This window comes from Gadus chalcogrammus, chromosome 14 (assembly GCF_026213295.1).
Source record: "Gadus chalcogrammus isolate NIFS_2021 chromosome 14, NIFS_Gcha_1.0, whole genome shotgun sequence".
In the NCBI taxonomy this organism is placed as follows: Eukaryota; Metazoa; Chordata; class Actinopteri; order Gadiformes; family Gadidae; genus Gadus; species Gadus chalcogrammus.
This window is the reverse complement of record NC_079425.1, coordinates 8,139,616-8,158,939: the sequence shown is the minus strand read 5'-3', so window position 1 is coordinate 8,158,939 and position 19,324 is coordinate 8,139,616. Positions and strand designations below refer to the sequence as shown.

The 19,324-nt window shown below is 43.6% G+C and overlaps 1 protein-coding gene across 1 annotated transcript in view; it reads right to left on the bottom strand.

Moving 5' to 3' along the window:
• LOC130403319 (CUB and sushi domain-containing protein 1-like) overlaps positions 1-19,324 on the bottom strand; it is a 295,164-nt gene that overhangs the window by 55,272 nt on the left and 220,568 nt on the right. The window contains exons 26-32 of the mRNA XM_056607623.1: positions 17,671-17,862; positions 13,219-13,345; positions 12,689-12,900; positions 8,919-9,110; positions 6,222-6,360; positions 4,055-4,242; positions 1,343-1,537 (exon numbers count right to left, since the gene is read on the bottom strand). Of these exons, the coding sequence (XP_056463598.1) occupies positions 1,343-1,537; positions 4,055-4,242; positions 6,222-6,360; positions 8,919-9,110; positions 12,689-12,900; positions 13,219-13,345; positions 17,671-17,862 (1,245 nt within the window). The remainder of the gene's footprint in view (positions 1-1,342; positions 1,538-4,054; positions 4,243-6,221; positions 6,361-8,918; positions 9,111-12,688; positions 12,901-13,218; positions 13,346-17,670; positions 17,863-19,324) is intronic.

Here is a 19,324-nt window from a genome sequence, read left to right as displayed (position 1 = left end):
TTTCTGCATGATGAAGACATTCATAAATATCCAGTCGTAATTAGCTGTTATCATTCTCTCAGTGTGCCGATGCCATGGAGAAAATGTGTGTTTTAATTGACTGAATAGTGTATGATTTGCATTGTATTTATGAAAGAAAAACCATGACACTAGTGGTAGGTGTTGCTATCGTAATGAACACATTTGAATAACGTTTCAAAATCCATCGCTGTACTTTCCTCAACACCTTGTGGTGATAATTAGGTTTGGCTTTTCAAAATTCAGTCAAATCATTTGAGGAAGGAAACTTTTTAAGGGACGGAGTTTTATCCTTGACAAATGAAACAGTATTTTTCTCTTTATAATAAATATATAATTTTCTTATAAATCAATTTGTCTCTAAAAACTTTTTATTCCTACACAAGAATTGAGAAAAAAAGATATAGAAACACAACATAAGTGGGGGGAAGATCTACACAACAAATTGAAATGACTCCTTGGCTTCGTCATCATGGAGCTAATAATTAAATATCAACCATCTTTTTAATCGACATTACCCCTCCACCTCAAAACACCATCCAAACACAGTTTGAACAATAATAGTCGGGCTCTAGTGAATCTTTTCGGAATCCATCACTGTCACCAAACCGGGGTCCCCCCGTGAGCCTTCATATTGATCAACCCGCCCCGGGTTGGCCAGGATTTATTGTTGTTTTGGAATGCTGTTGATTACATCGCCTCTAGCACAGCTTTCTCTTCCCCATCTAATTTCAGCAGAATGTGAGGAAAGTTGACGCGCCCACATATTCATGGAGAACCAGAGCCTCTCTTATTAAATTGTTGTTGTGAATAGACGAGAACATAAAAAGATTTTGGTCAAGGATGAGGCATTATGCCAAAAGCCCTGAGTTGCTTGTACAGTATTAGTGTCGGGCAGTCGTAAAGAAACATGGACTGTAAGGACCATAGAGTTCAGAAACAAACAATCGACTTAAAATTAATGTGATGCTCGGACCATTCAAGCATACATATTTTGCCACTTCCCACACTATTCATTCTCACACTCAAATACTGCATATTTTGTCTGTGTTTATTGGATAATAACAAAAAACATCAGTTTACATCATTAATCTTCTTGCCAAAGCTATGCATAAAAACATATATTGACTATAGATATATAGATATATATTTATATGGTGCATTATCGTTTTCTTTTATGTATGCAGTCAGAGTCTGCATGAGGAGGCATTCAAGCATTACCAACATATGCATGAAATCTATGCAGGCGTTTCGTATCAAGCAGATGCTCCAAGGATGTGCATATGCGTTCACCATTTTAGGCATACCTGCGCACGTATCCTACCTTTGCACGTCGGAAGGGCTTTATCCCACACTGGTTTCCCATCATGCCCCAGGACACAGGTGATGGTGGCCCCGCCCATGGTGGTGTAACCATGGTGACAGTTATAGGTGACCTGGGAGCCAAGCTTATAGTCATAGCCTGTTCGGCTGCCGTTCATGATGTTACCGGGGTCAAAACACGCCTCTCTCGGTTTCTCTGTTGGGAGTGGGAAAGGTTTTCATGTTAGAATGAACAAAGGAGAAATTCAATCATTCAAAAGTAAAATAAAAAGAACAATTGAAGCCAGCAAGCAGACGAAAAAGGGTAAAGTTGGACACAATGTAGTAATTACCGAAAGAAAAAAGAAAGAACCGACTGGCACCTAGTGACCATATAACAGAATGGTTCAGTGCAGTTCAGATCTGAGTGATATTAATACAGTTGGGTGAATAGAATGAATGCGCTCTGAGAAGAACAGAAGTGCCTTCCCATCCCTCTACCAAGGCCATTTCCTGGCAAGAAAAGGTCCTGCTGTAAAATAAACTAAAAAGCAAAGCCATGCTTCACTATACATTGCATACATACACACAAAATAAAAACTAGAATAAAGGATGAATCGTGTTTGATTGCAAGCCAAGACAATCCATCAAAGAATCCTGTAATAAGGCACCTTATACCGGAACAAAAGACACACATGGGGGTCATGGGAAAATGTTTACCACCGGCAAGCAATAGAGGTAGCATGAGGAAAATGAAATCGCTAAATCTTTAGTAATATACATCTACATACTCGGGGTAGGCTGGGACTCTCTCTGTAAATAGTGCCACTGCTTCAGTGGTTGCTAACCTTCAGAGCAGGGAAGATTAATCTAAATCCAAAGACTGTTTGGATGTATGAAGTGAATGGATGAATAGTTTGAAAAAGACGGTGATTGAAAGTTTGCATTCCTCAAGGGTAAGATGCAATTCTTGTTTGTGCCGTTTTATTCTCGAGTATCCTGTCTTTTGAATAGTCACTGGTCCTTGCCCATTGAAAACTTCTTACACATGTTTTGATTGACTTTGAGCGTCATACAGAGAACTAAAGTCTGCTATGAATTACAAAAAAAACAACATGACATGGATATCATCAGTATGAAACATGACATTCTGAAGGTTTTTCTCAAGGTTCAGGGAATTACTAAATGACCGGCCTTTAACTTTAAATAGTTATTTTCTTGTTGTGTCAATCTTAAAAGGGAACATGAAAGGAACGGGGTGAGCAGAAATGGGATTTGCATTCGTTTAGCTTGTTTGCTTCTTCCGTCATCCGACCAAAATTGGTTTGATGAGAGAGTTGGAGAGCAGGACATAAAAGATGACTGATAGAAATACAATAAAACATGAACATGCTTTTGGTCTCATTTGAATCTGATTGGAAATGAAAGCTACAGCTAGAGAGGCGCACAGTAGTGGAAAGAGAGAGAGGAAGGGAGAGGGAGACAGATTGTAAGGAGGAAGATAATCACTTTTTAATTAAAACGAGGCGGGGTGAGGGGAAAGAAAAACACCTGAATAAGCACAAGCTTGGATGAATAGATGGTACAGATAGGGTACCTGTGATTTTCCTTACAAACTTGAATTGGATATTTGTGTACCTGCCAGATTTCACCTCATTGGAATGCTAAGCAAAATTGACCATGAAACCACACACGCATACCCCATTCCTCAACTATTTAGAAACATTCTGGAGCGCTAACCCAGCCTGTTTACCAGATAGCATGTCACACACACTTGTATGACAGCTCATTAAAACGTGTGTACATACATCATGGAGTTGCATGATGGTATGGTTTGACAAGTTGATAGGGAACAGCTGTAACTACAGCTGACTGCGGAGGTATGATGGCGTGGTTAGTGAATGTTCTAGATGCTTAACGTCTTAATAAATCAGAAACGATGTCCGGAAAAACTCATGGTTTATTTAAAGAAATAGATGCCAGCCCCCTTAATTGGTGAATTGTCTGGTATCTGTTTCAACAGTTGCATGCTAAATTGTTGCCTGGGTGGAGATAATTGTCTTTGAAGATTGGGTTCTGAAAGCCCTATATTATGTCTAAATGGCTGCTTTGAGTGGGTGATTATATCTCATCTTAATAACTTAATAACATCACTTTTAAAAGTGGTTGGTATTTAATTTTTTTTGGGTCTTCCGTGGATGTTAGTTTGTTGTTTTGTTACTTTCACACATGTATGGCTATAACCATTGAGAGGATCATGTTGCAAGGCTTGACTTAATGACAAGCACGCTAATGTCATCGTTAAATCCAAATAAAAGTGACCTTAGATACAGTGATATGCATCGCTGTCTGAGGAAGTGTGTTATTCCATTGTCGATAATGCAGATTATGTAGTACTCCAGAGGTGGTCAGTGGACTAGGAACTGAAGGGTTGCTGGTTTTATACCATGACTCCTCTTGTCATTGCTCAAGTGTCCTTGAGCAAGACACCCCTATTACACAGTGGTACATGCGCCTGGAACAGTTGCCCTTGAATGTATCCATTCCAGTCAATTTTATTTTAGGTCTGGTTCAAATCATAATCGTCCAACATCGTTGGTACAAGCATTTAATATAAAATACGATGAGGTCTGCACATTCAGACAAATGTGTGCACATCGAAGCATTTTACTGAAAAATAAAATCCAAAGGATACCAAAGGTCCCGCTTAGCCAAAAGTCAGTGGTTTAATTACCTCTGTATTCGATGGCGAAGCCGGACATGCCCAGTGAGGCATCAGACCTGAACGCCAGAAAAAGAATGTTACTGCTGCTCTCTATTCGGTCAGGGGCCTGGTTGCCTTGGAGACTCGCTAGTAATGGACCATTAGAGTCTTCCCCTTCGTAGATATGCAGGAAGTCATAACTTGGCTCCATGTTGAAACTTGAGTGAGGAAGGGAGAGGCGGCGGAGGGACGGAGGGAGGAAGGAAGGAAGGAAAAAAAGGAGGGAGGGAAAGAGAAAAAGAAAGAAAGAAAGAATTATGTAAGATTTTCCTGTACAAGCACACAAGGATGAACAAAGACGTATCATTGTAAAGTTGATGCTAGTATGTTAGCACTGAATGCTAGTCCGTATATCCTGAAATCCATCGGCACATACACGCATGCATAGAGGATGTTTGCACAGTGCAAGTGTGTACATAAGCTTTCGATCCCAGGACTGCTTTCGATTTACTTTTCAGGGTTTAACCTTTAGTTATAGGGCACCAATGTTTGTGCATGTGCGTTACAATGCCATAGGTGTGTTGTATTAAACACTGTAGGCTATAGAGAGAGAGAGAGAGAGAGAGAGAGAGAGAGAGAGAGAGAGAGAGAGAGAGAGAGAGAGAGAGAGAGAGAGAGAGAGAGAGAGAGAGAGAAAGCAGGATACTGTTGGAATATAAATATTTCGGTTTTGCATGGTTGAGATGCCCTTATCCTTGAAAGGTAAATCAATTATAATATTAAAATAAGCCTGACCAAGTGATTATCCGTTACTCTTTCAAAAACACAGTTCATTTAAAGTATAGATTTCCTATACTCTAAATGATACCTCAATGCACGATTTTTTCTTTGTGTATAAATATTAATTGATGAATGGATATATATATTAATAAGGAAACCTGTTTTGTCCAGTGCGCCTATGACCTAATCTTCATCATGATGATAAAATGTGGCATTAACCTTCAACGTATGTCCGTAATAACATTGATAAGAAAATAACGTATCATTACGGTCGAAGCAAGACGCCAAATGTTAGCATGACAGCTACTGCCACACTCCAATCCAGCACCTAATAACCTCTAATTGTCTATTATTCAAATGCCAAGTCCAAGCATAATTTACCAAAGGTTGTCCAAGTTCACTGTGTTTCTAAACCTCATATATTTTAATGTCAATTTCCAGTGAGAAAAATGGTGTGATATTTCTTGCTTGTCTAAATTAGATTTCCTTAACCATTTATGCTATACGGCATATTAAAATCTGTAGAAAGTTCAATAGGAAGGGGCCTTTGGATATACCGCAGCGCCTGCTCATTTCCACCAACAAGACTGCAAAGGGTTAAAGTTACTTGAACTACAAGAGATCATAGGCCCATTACGCCATGTGTATGCCGCGGGTATGGTGATTCTGAGAGGCGATGCCAAAAAAACCTGAAGAAAACGATAGAGAAAAGGGGGTTCCTTGTGTAAAGTTGTGAGGCAAAAATCTTGCTTGAAACATGCGTTGTAACTCAGAGTCGCAGTGTGAACGAGAACCAATATGAAACTAGATTAAGTTTTAGGTTTGTCTCTCATGGACCCTCCTTTCTTCCAGTATACAAGATAGAACAACAATTTCTCCCCCTCTTTCCCTTAATAATAATCCCTTGAAATGTCTGAAAATAGATTTCATCAACAAATCGGGACACTTCGGTTGCTTAACGAGTTTAACAGGGGATTGCCCCCCCCGCCCCCCCCCCCCCATACTAATCGGCCATCACCTGCCTTTTTGACGACCTAGCGCTCATTATGTGTTGCCTACCCATGGCAGGAATTCCATTTCTTTTCTCATGTTGATAATTATGTTCTAACGAAAGTTCACCTTTCATCGGTGATTAACAAAAAAAGGGAACACGACAAAAAAGCTTATAAATAAACGATCCAAAGACACTGCTTCAACATGTTTAGCATTTTTTAATGGTGGGTTTTTCCCGAATGGAGCTAATAATATCATTGAATCATATCATATTGTAGTTCGTTTGATATTGAACAGCATATTAAAATGGCCGAAAAAACATGTGAGGCGCATATCATTGTCGACTTTATGAGGTACAACTTGACATTTTGGTTTGCATATAAGCTTATTGACTACTAATTTCGACGTTGAGTATGCAAGCTACCTTTTGAAGATGAGGGCGATGACAAAGTCGGGGTTGACTCGGACTCGCCAGTCACATTCCTTCCCCGCAGGGTAGGGCTGGGGGTAATTAGGAGACAGAATCACCCCCGATGGTCCACTGGCATTACCACCACACATCGCTGGGGAGAGAGACAGAGAGCCAGTGAGACAGACAGAACACATCGAATGAGAGAGAGAAAGACAAACAACAGAAAGAGAGGGAGAGAGAGAGAGAGAGAGACAGTAGAGAGAGACAGAGTAGAGAGAGAGAGAGACAGAGAGAGGGACATAAAGAGTGAAAAACAGAACATAAAGAGAGAGAAAGAGAGTGAGATAGAAAACAGAGATAGACAGAGATAGACAGAGAATAAGAGGGACAGAGAGAATAAAAAGAGAGAGAGACAGAGGGAGATAAACGGATACAAAAATAGAGGTGTTTGCTGGAGAAAAAGAAGAACAGAGAGAGAGCAACACAGAGAAGCAGAAGAAAAATTGAAGTTTATGTAGTAGAAACAAAAGAGAGAGAGAGAGAGAGAGAGAGAGAGAGAGAGAGAGAGAGAGAGAGAGTGAGTGAGTGAGTGAGGAGTGAGTGAGTGAGTGAGTGAGTGAGTGAGTGAGTGAGTGAGTGAGTGAGTGAGTGAGTGAGTGAGTGAGTGAGTGAGTGAGTGAGTGAGTGAGTGAGTGAGTGAGTGAGTGAGTGAGTGAGTGAGTGAGTGAGTGAGTGAGTGAGTGAGTGAGTGAGTGAGAGAGAGAGCAACACAGCAAGGAAGAAAGAGCAAACGGCCACACATGATGTTCCAGAGCACTGAGGTAGAGGGAGTAAGAGGGTGTCAGTGAGGGGTCGAGAATAGAGAATCATGCATCTCAAATGCAGTGAGAGATTCTTTACACACAGACACGTACACAGACATGTACACTCACAAACTCACATTTTCGACTCTTTAGCCATTTCGTGCAGGGCGGAAGCTAAAGGCCTCATGCTAATGTTTTCCCGCTCATCAGCAGGCCTTTGTGTCCTGAGTGGTTTTACTCCTATGAGTAAGCGGTTGTCACGAGGCCAGAGGATGTTGTCCGGAGGCCTAGTGATTCGTACGTGCCGTGCGTGTGTGTATTTGTGTGAGTGCTTGTGTGCGTGTGCTTGAGTGCATGCAAGTGTGAGTGTGTGTGTGCGTGCGTGCGTGCGTGTGTGTGGACAGCAACTGAGGGAAAGTGTCAATTGTCTAAGGTAAAAGAGGGTAGAGAAAAGGGGAGGAGATTTACACCTTTAGCTTCCGTCTATTGAAACGTGAGGTCACTGGCAAACAAGATGGATGAGCTCCTGCTCCTGGTCAAGAGTTACAGAGGGATGAGGGGCTTGGGAGGGGGGCCAATCTGGAGAGCAGTGTAATGTGTTTCACAGTGGGCCATGGCGGCTACCACCCTGGAGGGCTCCAGGAGAGAATGGGGAAGGGAAAGTGTTTTTTTTTTTTCCCTTCTCCTTTTCAACTGCAGCAGGATGTTATAAAGGGGGAGTACAAAAAGTCAGATGGGTACAGTTGGCCCGAGTGCATTCCAAATATTGAAATGCAGGGGCCCCGGCCTCGAGATCTGCATGCTGAGGCTGTTTTCACAAAGCCACCGGCTGTATTTCTTTTTTTAAGTTTTTAAAGCGAAGTAAGGCTGTGAGAGAGTGACCCGAGACACTCTCCCTACGGGTCCTTTACTGAGATAAGGGTTGCTCGTGTGTGTGTGTGTGTGTGCCGTTTCACGCGTGATACATAACCGGTCCAGTCTGCACCGGTTATGGGGTCTTACCCCCATAGCTACGGGGTCTGAAGGGGGACGGAGTGGGGAAAGGGTGTGGGGAATCTTTGTCTCCGCACCACTGTCCCACTTGACAGATGACTGCAACCTTAAATGCATCACGCAGTCCGAGGTGCGACGAAGGTGGCATCTCATTTGCGGGTGATGTGGCGTTGAACAAAGTTCCCTTCCTCTTCATCATTTTGTGACTCAGGGCGTCCTTGGGAAGCCGTGTGAAGCCGATGTGCCTTTCTGTCTGGGACCTGAGGCGATGGTCCCCCCCCCCCCTCATGGTAGAAGATGTCCTTTAGCCTCCAGATGCTAGGGGGTTGGGGGGGTTAGGGATAGTCTCAGGAGGGGGCGCTCAGGTAGCATGGGAACTCATGAATAAATGATAGCCCCTGAAAGTGGATTTGTAGGACTTTTTACATCCGGGAGGTTCGATAGCCGTGGTGAGAAAGCAGGAGCTGGATTGGACCTCGGTGACGAGGAGGAAAAGCCGACAGAGTCGACTTAATATAAAATCCTACCGCCACGTCCTCCTGATGACGGCCGGGGGAGCCTCACCGGAGGGCATGCGACTGGCAGTGGAACGCGTGCGGCGACGTAGACGACTCTTCGCCGCTTGAAGCGTGTCCAGGCTTTTGCCCATGAAATCCCACGACGATATTCTACCAAACACAACCAACGGGCCGAGAGCCAGGCAGCCGAGCTTCACTGACAGACCCCCTGTCTAGCCTGGGGGGGAGGAAGGGAGAAGCCTGGAGTCCCCAGGGAGGAGGTGGAGGAAGTGACCCAGGGAAAAAGCAAACAATCTGCGCATGTAATTCGAAAGAAGGCACAGACGGATGGACGGCTGGGTGGATGGACAGATGGATGAACGGTAGATGGATGGAAGGCGAGACAGATACCCCACCTATGCATGTGGGCGGGTCGGGCTGCCAGTAGAAGCGGCTGTCCAGGCGCACACATGTGATGGTGCCCTCCCCTTGGAGCTGGTAGCCAGGGTCACACTGGAAGGTCGTGCTGTCACCCGGCTCCTTACTGTCCCCGTACCGGGAGCCGTTCACCGGGATGCCCGGGTCGTTGCAGGTGGTCGCTGTGGTGGCTGAAGGGGTGGGGGGAAAAAAACACAAAATGGAGGCAGGAGAGAGAGACACAAACAGAGAGAGAGAGAGAGAGAGAGAGAGAGAGAGAGAGAGAGAGAGAGAGAGAGAGAGAGAGAGAGAGAGAGAGAGAGAGAGAGAGAGAGAGAGAGAGAGAGAGAGAGAGAGAGGTCAATTATTAGATTTGGATGTTCCAAGGTATCCGAGAAAACATTTTAATAACTCGACCTCTAAATGGAGAAAGGGTAGACAGACATACATTGCAAAAGAAGGGAAGAAACAAACAGACATTAATCAAGTACAAAGGAACAGAGACTGAGCAAAGGGGAGGTTGCAAGAGGTGTAGTTGTGTGCCGATGTGTTGTTTAGCATGGCGTCCGCATATTGAGGAGCTTACGCAGTCCACTGGCACCTGGGGATAGAGAACAACTAGACAACATAGGTGGGCACACTGTGGTTAAGTCACCAGCTCACCTGCCTACTGATTATCCTGCTACCAAGGGGGAAAACAACAGAATACAGAGTTCATAATGCGAGGCACACCGCGACACCTGCTCAGAGTTGAAAAGGATCTTTGGATGAATGCTATAATTGACTAAAAACACCACCAATAAATGAGATTGACAGAGTTCAGATACAGACGTATCAAAGAAGGGAGTCCAGTTTTGACGTTGGCTGGCTTTGTCGTGTGTTTTAAATGACAGCTCTGTTGCATTGAATTACATCTCGCGGCGTTGTCGGACCTCCCCTCTAATGAACGCATTTTGGAAGCCGGCTGCCATCGACGGGATTGACAAGGGCCCAATGACCCGCTGTTTGCCGACGTTCAAAGCGCGGAATAACAAGAGAGTGAGACACAACGGATCGGATCACTTTCCCCGTTGAAGTCTGTGGTTGATTCGACGCCGTATCCCTTTAATGTGTTTTAAATTGGCTATCCCTGTATTCCGGCGTGGATGGTTTCTAGCCTGGTTGCTTCTAGGGGCAGCCTTCCATGTGAACGGGAACACGCACCCCTTGTACATCCTGTCCCTTTTTTTAATGATATTTCGGTGAACTGACAGATAACGTGCATTGATACGTTTATTATCGTGATATTATTCCAGAGAGACAGATGGGGGGGAGGAGGTCCGCACAGAGAAGACACCTTGCTGTTGTGTCTGTCTCTGCTGCAATTACGTTTGATAAAAAAAAAAAAGACTTTAAATAACACCATCGTCACGGTAACTTTTGTCTTTCCTTCATAAAATCAATGCGGGGGGTAAATATATGGATTCATTACCATAGTAATGAAACAACTGGGGTTTTATTAGAAACTTGGTAGGTGTAAATATGTCTTTATCTAAATATGTGTGTGTGTGTGTGTGTGTGTGTGTGTGTGTGTGTGTGTGTGTGTGTGTGTGTGTGTGTGTGTGTGTGTGTGTGTGTGTGTGTGTGTGTGTGTGTGTGTGTGTGTGTGTGTGTGTGGGGGGGGGGGGGGGGGGGGGGGGGTCTGGTGTGTGCGTGTGCATAAGCAGATGAGAAAACAAAAAGAAGAGAAAGCGGTAATATGCGTAAACATTGGTTGTAAATATTTGCAATTACAAGGGTGGTGTTAAACATAAATTAAACAGCAGGAAAGGAAATGTGTTTACCTGTGTCTATGTGCGTGTGCGTGTGTGTGTGTGTGTGTGTGTGTGTGTGTGTGTGTGTGTGTGTCTGCGTGTGTTTGTCTGTGTGTTTGTGTTTGTTTGTTATGCGTTTTTCTGTGTTCATAACAAAAAAGGGTTTCTAAAGGAATAACCTTAAAAATTGACAAGGATGAAAATAGATATAAAAACTTTATCAAAGGTTTTACCCACGACTTTTTGAAATTGTACCTGGAGACAGTAAGATCAGAGTGGTACCGGTTTAACAATTCATCGGACCGACACTTTGATTGCTTTTCGACTTCCAAACCATACCGGGATGTTTAGAACTAATCCTCTGCTGTAAGCTTCCAGCTAAGCACAATGTGTTGAACCAGCTTACTAAACAATGGCATTCGTTCAGTTTCTATACGTCTGAGTTGGGGCGCTTGCTCGTCAAGAAGGCATTTTTTAATTGCAAAATGAATCAATCAAATAAAACTACGACGTGACAATAATTTAACTCCTAAATTACACAATAAAAAAGACACATATAGATATATTCCCCACCGGAGCTGTTCCAATTCAAAATGTTCAAGATGTGCTTCCATCTATAAATATGCATTTCCAACATGGTGAAACTCTGGGAATCCCAAAATATTGGACAATTAAATCCCATCCAATTCAAGTCATGGATCCACTTTTCCCAGGTAACGAAAACATCCTGCCTGCCTCGCTGAAACGACTGACCTGAGATGAGTCAGCAGTCGTAAAAGTTTTCACACTGCAACTTTATAATTTCCCAAACTTTGAGCTCAGACCCTGTGGGGCCTCGCAAATGACAGGACAATGACAATGCATATTAAAGAGTAAACACACACATATCTGCCACAGACTCACACAGCCACTTTTAGACTCCGGCATTAAGCTGAGACAGTGGCAGTGAGGGGAACGTTTTACGTCCCGCCTAACTTAATCACTTTGTCAATGTCAATCGGAAACCCACAAAACCGTCGCCATCCGTTAATCGACATAATCGATAATCTAGTCGCAGCCGCACACACACACAAACACGCACACACGCGCACACGCACACACACACACACACACACACACAAAACACACACACACACAAACATGCATCCACACACACGCAACAATGCACAGTGTTTCTAACAGGCTTTAATCCCTAAATTCGATTTAGACTTCAGGCGTTGATCGGCCGAGACATTTGGTCCAGGAAGCGAAACAAGCGCTCTGCAGAGGCATGGCAGCCCCCCGCGAGGCAACGGCCCATTGTCACAGTACGGTGTTGTTAGTCTCTGCACTCTGCCAGCCGCACACTCACCCGCTCAAGTGTGCGTTTGTGTCTAAGTGTGTGTGGATGCTTGAGAGAGTGAGAGAGAGAGTGAGGAGAGACGAGGAGAGAGAGAGAGGGGGGATTATAGAGAGAGGTGAGTATAAGGTAAGAGAGTGGACGGAGAGGCGGGATAGAGTGAGGAGAGAGAAGAGGAGAGGAGAGGCGGAGGAGGGGAGAGAGGGACGAGCTCGAGAGAGGAGCGAGGGGTATGCGAGGAGGAGTAGAGAGAGAGAGAGAGAGAGAGAGGGGGGTATAGAGAGAGAGTAAGAGAGAGAGAGAGAGAGAGAGAGAGAGAGAGAGAGAGAGAGAGAGAGAGAGAGAGAGAGAGAGAGAGAGCGCAAAGCCACGCCCATCAACACTATATTAGTAATAGGGGAGCCACTTTATTTTAGTATATAATTGGACTTGTATGCACAGCGTTTTGTAAGTTGGTTCCCACCGCTCTGTTGAACTATCAGACAGCCTGCTGAGGCCTCTTTTACGAGGAGCATACGGACGCAGTGCTTAATTGTGCTCACACACTCAGCCGCATAAGGGAAAACATTCTCTGTGTTATAGTATTTGAGGTAACAGTACTAAAAGAGTTTCAAAAGGCTATCAATAGGTCACTTACTTGAGAACTGTATTGAGAACCCTTGCTTGCTGATGAAGTAATCGGAATCAAACTGAAGGGTGAGGATGTTGAACGTCGAATGGGTGTCCTCGGGTAAAGCCGGGCCGGACCACTCCTTCAGCAGGATACCCCCCTCTGAAGGGCCGGATGGACCGTCCCACACCTTCAGGATGTCATGGCCCACCTCGGTGTCAAACACTATGAAGTGGAGACTGAAGAAGATACAGAGGAGAGAAAACCCGTTCGAGATCAGACCACATCCCAATTAAAACTCCAGGGCCATCCACAACCATAAATAGAAGAAATATCATACCATATATTCTTGACCTCACACTAGATGGTATTGGATTGACATTATTTAGCACCTTGAATTGATACTTTTGCTTTGGTGGGTTTTTAATAAGACGTCAACAGAAGCCTCGCCTTGCCACAAAAATGCAGTCGTACAGTATGGCGGACCTCCCAGTGAACTCCAGTGGCAATGAAACGCATTGACTTTGAAGTGCCTCAGGGAGGAGTTCTGTGGGTACCTGATGGTCTTGCCGATGTCCGCCTCGATTGTCCAGGTGCAGTGGAGGTTGTTGTCATAGGGAGCAGGGTAACCAGGAGACAGAATACGGCCAGATATGGCTCCGGAGATGGGTCCTCCACACTCGGCTGATGGAAACAACAACATAGCACAAACTTCTTCAGAAGCAGTCACATCTAACGCATAGAGTTTAGTGATATATATATATATATATATATATAAACAAATATGTGTTTTTTTAAGGGCCAAACTAAAAATAAAGCATTGATTAAGACATTTTATGTGAAAGACGAGTCTTGTGAAGTACACACACAAAGCAGTCAATGGTTCTGTTCTTGTGGGGCTTTTGTCATTATTGGTTGGCTAAGAACAGATAGAGACAGAACGGCTGTAATTGAACTCATTACGTGAGCACATGGTACACACTGGCACGCTGGGCCACCAGATTGCAAGTGTTTACGAAGAAAATGAGAGAGAAAAGGGTTTTCTACTGTGTGATTGACAAAAGGGAGTATTAATGCTGGCCTAAAATCAACATTGTATAACACGACTCCTGCTTTTACATTACCTGAGGCCAGGGACCTGTGTGTAGCACAAACAAACACACACACACACACTCGTGTGCGCATGCACACACAGATGCGTGCCCGCACACGGTCACACGGTCACACAAACACAAATGAGTTGAGGGAGCAAGATTTGGCTCAATGCACTATGGAAGTAAATGGGATTGTAAAACAACTTGATACATTTAAGGTCGTAGCAAAGGTAACTAGAAAGCTTGTTAACCAAGCGTAGTGCCAGACAGTATGGTGCTACTCGGAGAAGAAACAGATAACCGTCACAAATCACTGAATCCCCGAACATATTATGTGTGGGTTTAATGAGAGACACAGTGGCTTGTCTTTGTGAGTGCATTGAATAAAAGAATAGTCGAGTTTCAATGAGTGAACTTGAGGATGTGTTCCAACTGTTTTCACAAGCATCCAGTCTCCCTGGGGAGGCCTAGTTCATTATGCATTACTATATTTATTTTATCATTCTATTTAAATGCGCATCCTAAGATATTCAAGCAGGATGGTTGTTCATGCAGTGAACATTGTCAAAGTTGGAGAAATAGGCTAAATAATCTTTTCCCTCAGAGGAAAGGGGTGTGGAGCCAGGGAGTGCGGGCCCGCTGACTGCAGAAGCCAACCCCTCCTGTCCTTGAAGGAGGTTTTTATTCTGTTTGCATTCTGGACACAGACCTAAGCCCTTCTGAGCTGCATACAGAACGCAGGCGGACACACGCACTGCCCTCCCTTGTTTGTCGGCTTCATGTTTGGTGGCATTACGGGAGCGTCTCTTCTGCCTGAAAACGATGCCTTTCTCCAGGCATTATCTGTCTGTAATCTCCACCACGGCAGCACCCTGCCGCTGAGTGTACACTGACATTTCTGCACAGGGGAGAGCGAGCGAGAGAGAGCGAGGTAGAACGAGAGAGAGAGAGCGAGAGACAGAGTGATGGAAGGATAGAGAGAGAGAGAGCGCGAAAGAGAGAGAGAGAGAGAGAGAGAGAGAGAGAGAGAGAGAGAGAGAGAGAGAGAGAGAGAGAGAGAGAGAGAGAGAGAGAGAGAGAGAGCGAGAGAGCGAGAGAGAGAGAGAGAGAGAGCGTGAAAGAGAGAGCTGTGCAGGGCTCAATTTACCTGGACATGGCTGAAGGCTCAGTGGCTAGGAGGATCTCTTAGTTGAAGCAACAGCATTCGGAATTGAAATAAGGTCATTCGTATGGTTACGTGTGGAAAATGTGTGGGCTTCGTGCCTATTGGAAGATACGGCAGAATGCGGAACATGACATTTGTGCGTGCATGGCGACTGCCTGCCATTCCTGCCCATCTGGAATCGCACACTCTCATCAGGCAAACAGCATGGATGGCTAGATAGTGATATGGGCATAATATGTTAAGATTTATTTGAAAAATAATATTTGCTGGAAATGCCCCGGCATATGCATTTACGGGGCAATAAAAGCTTCATTTGGACACATGCTTCTCCTTATGGACTCAATAGAATTGAGTCAATCACCCTGGTCAGCGGAATAATCCCAAACAGAAAGCAACATCCAGCACCGATCAGTGAACAACCAGAAGAGGAAAAAACAAAACAAAAAAAACGTGTGTGTCACCTCGATGATTTCTAATGTTTTGGCAGAAAGGGAAAGGAATGTTTGGCAGACTCACAACCTAACTAATTAACATCTGCCAAGTGTCATCTAAGGGTAAATTTACCCTCCAGGCAATTCATCTGCCAAACTACCTGAGAAATATTCACATAGATTTAGGTGCTGCCAAAAAAACTAAACCAAAAGAATACAAATTTATGTCGGCCATTTTCACCTCAAGAGTGCTCAAGTGTGCTATAGTTGGCATAGAGATTGCAGTGGCAGACTTTATGACTGCTAAACTGTTACCTTCAAATATAGTGCCGATGACACTATCAAATGAACAAGGAAATTCTCTTTGAATTGCACAATGCTCTGACATTGAGGTGATATATTATGTACTTTCTTATTGTCAACTTTGATGGTACATTTTGGAATATTATTATTATTTTGGCTCAGATTATACAAATGTGATATCCTCTCATATGAAAAAGTTCAAGAAGTCAAATGTAAATATCAGGTAGAAATTAGTAAGTATTACAGAAATGTATTTTCTGGTCATACCAAATAAATATAAAATAAATAACGTAATATACATAGTGTCCGTGTGATGTTAACTATTTAACTGAATGAAGGAAAAGAAATGCCAGTTAGCCAAAAGGTATATGTTATATGTCTGTTGGGGAGATGTTGTCCTCACCACCATTGCTGGTGAAAATCTATCTGACGGGACTTAAGCCAGAAATAATTCTCACGGATGAGGTAATGTTGACGTTTTTTTCATGTTATATTTAGTCACATTTATTCACGTAATGTCCTTTAATTTAGTGTTATAACTGCAAGCAATGTTCGCTAACACAACGTTAACTTGCTAATTTACCATTAGATGAGATGACTTCTCTTAGCTGTAGCTAAAGTTATGGGGCAAGTTAAATAGTGGAAGACAAGCGCTGTTATCCTCGGTCAAAACAATCGTACCTAACATTATTTTATGCATGTTCAAAGTTCTAAGGTTATAACGTTACCGTATGATTACCTTGATGGCTGGCACGGGGCTCTTGCCATAGTAGCACAATATTACACTAATATTCAAATACTGGACTGGATTATTGGAATGGAGTCCTGTCCGGGGTTCCAAGCAAAACCCTGGACAGGCTCCAGTAAATCCAAAACTCTGCTGCCAGAGTACTCAACCACACCAGGCCCTGGCAGCACATCACCCCACCGCCCATCCACCTCCACAGGCTCCCCATCAAATCCTGCCTCAACTACAAAACCCTTCTTGTAACCTACAAATCCCTCCATGCCCTCGCCCTGCACTGCCTTACCGACCTCCTCCACCCCTACATCCCCGTCCAGGAAGTCGCGGTCCTCGGATGCCGACCGGCTCTCTACCCCCCCCCCCCCCCCCCCAACATCAGGCTCCAAACCTATGGCAACTGAGCCTTCAGTGTGGCAGCCCCCACCCTCTGGAACTCTCTCCCTCCCGACATCTGAAAAGCCTCATCACTGGCTACCTTTAAAACTCTTCCTGACACTCACCTCTTCCACCTTGCCAACTGCATGTGGACCCCCCCTCTTCTTTGTCTGTTCGTCTCCTTGTGTTATTTTTGATTAAGTTCTTTTGTTTTCTATGTTCCTGCCCACAATGTAAAGCATCCTTGAGTTTAAAAGGCGTTATATAAATCAAAAGTAATATTATTATTAAATATCATGTCAATAAATGAGGTCTCTAATGTATGACTGCTTCCAATGTTCCCCAACGATGGGAGATAAGGGGATATGATACTGTGTACAGGCAACTAAATGAAACGCACTCGTCACGTTGAACACAACTATGGATTTCACTTCGAGTAAACTTGTTAGGAAATATTTGGGGCAATCTAACAACACAACTTAACCGAATTCATAACACATGTCTTGTGGTTGTAGTAGATGATTGAATGTGGAAATGTGATGTATTATTACAGCAGCAGAAAACGTTTAACTTATGTTTGTAGTGGGCCTAATGAAAAGACTCTGGTACATCCATTTGCTTCAATCAGCTGCTGGGTGCAGGGAATGTTCGGGGTAAATAAGACTTAACAACAGTTTAGAGTATTATAAAAAAAAATACAAGATTCATCATGCCTTACCCAACTGGGCTTAAAAACTGATTCTCCTCGCTACTGTAACTTTCTCATCAAGCGCTTTGAAAATGCAAATATATTCAAAGTTGAAAAACTTTTGGGTTGGAGGTGCATGGAAAATGGGACTCTTCAAATACACGGGGAAATGCACGATGCATACTAATTGACAACGTAGGACACTAACCTATACAGGAAGGAAGTGCTTGGTCCCACACACGTCTGTCTCCACTGAGGCAGGTGAGTGTGCTGCTACCATGGAGACTGTAACCAGGGTTACAGGCATACAGGACGAACGTGCCGGCAAAGTGTCCGTCGTCCTGGACTTTGTAGCCGTAGCTGGGCACACCTGGCTCCCCACACTGGACCAGGTTGAAACCTAAAAGTAGATCCAACGAGAGAACAGCACATTAGCAAAGAATAGCAACACACGCATAGAAACAGCGAAAATAGGTCACTCTCTGCATCCACTGATATTGCATGCCTAAAGAGGGGTGACTAGACACCACTTTTGGCAGAATTACCATGCCGTGTCATACTAGGGGAACACTGAACTTGGTTGGGTTCACCCCAATCAATCTTTTACTCCTCTACTAAAGGAGGCCTGCCACAGCATGGCTGAATCGGCTGTTGGCCTCGTCGAAGCCCAAACCAGAGGAGAGGTGTTTCATCAAATACATTCAGCCAACTCTTAGGCTAAAAATATGTCCCAGACCCTTTATTTGTCCGTATTCTCATGATAAAATCATATTTCTCTGTTGATGCTTACCAGCTGCTGTCTTTATACTAAAAAAGAAAAGCCAATATAGAAATAATTAGCTCAATGTGCATTCATCTCTTTGGTGGCTAAATTACAATCCTGCTAGATCATAACATTGGCTACAGTTTAAGGTGGCACATTAGGGGGATTAAAGTGTTCTGTTGTTGAATTAATTAATGAATTCATTCAAATTCAATCCATGACCTAAAAAAAAAATCATCTGATGTGACTCATATTGGGTTCTTTCAGGCGTGTGCACATGCTGGATTCTGAAGAAAGAAACGTAAAGGAAGCACCGTTTTATATTTGTGGACTAATTCCCTAAAGCTGCCCTTTAATTTAGCAAGTAACTCAACCGAAAACTAAAGCTTTCGTTTATTGATGTGTAGATGATTGCATATGTCACATCAACACTTGCATTAGGAAATCAACGAATAAATATGAAAAGCTGCCCTCAATATTTTGAGTGGCAAAAACACTTTTATATAGATTTATTGAATGGTCTTATATTAGATCTTAAATTAGCATTCAATGTAATAGACCAGTCTGATTCTGCACAAAAAAACTGAATACCTATAATGTCAAGCCCAAATGTAAATACACAGGAGAGGAAATGTTTATGATTTATTACGGTTTTGGAAGGAAATGAAGGACTTTTATCTTTGCGCTAATAAAAACAATAACTTTATTTAAAAAAGATGGGAAAACACAATGCAAGAATGGGTATTTTGAGAGAATGGTTGTCCCACAGTCAGTCGCACCTTGAAATGAAAGCCCTTATTGCTACCGCCTTGACCTCTAGCTACTGAATTGTCCTGCAGTGCAGCCAACCAGCCAAACCTACGCTCACTGGCTCAGCCAACAATCCATTACTCTAATATCCATCGATTGCTTCACCCATTACTTCATCATCCACCCAATCATTCATCCATCCATCCAAAGAGCCAGCCAGCTAACCTTCCCTTCAGCCAACCAGCCGTCGTCCATACCCCCCCATTATCAATGCATCCGCCCGGCATTCCGTCCAATCAGCATCCGTCTATCCGTCCTTACATTAAGTCCACCTATGCTTTTATCTACC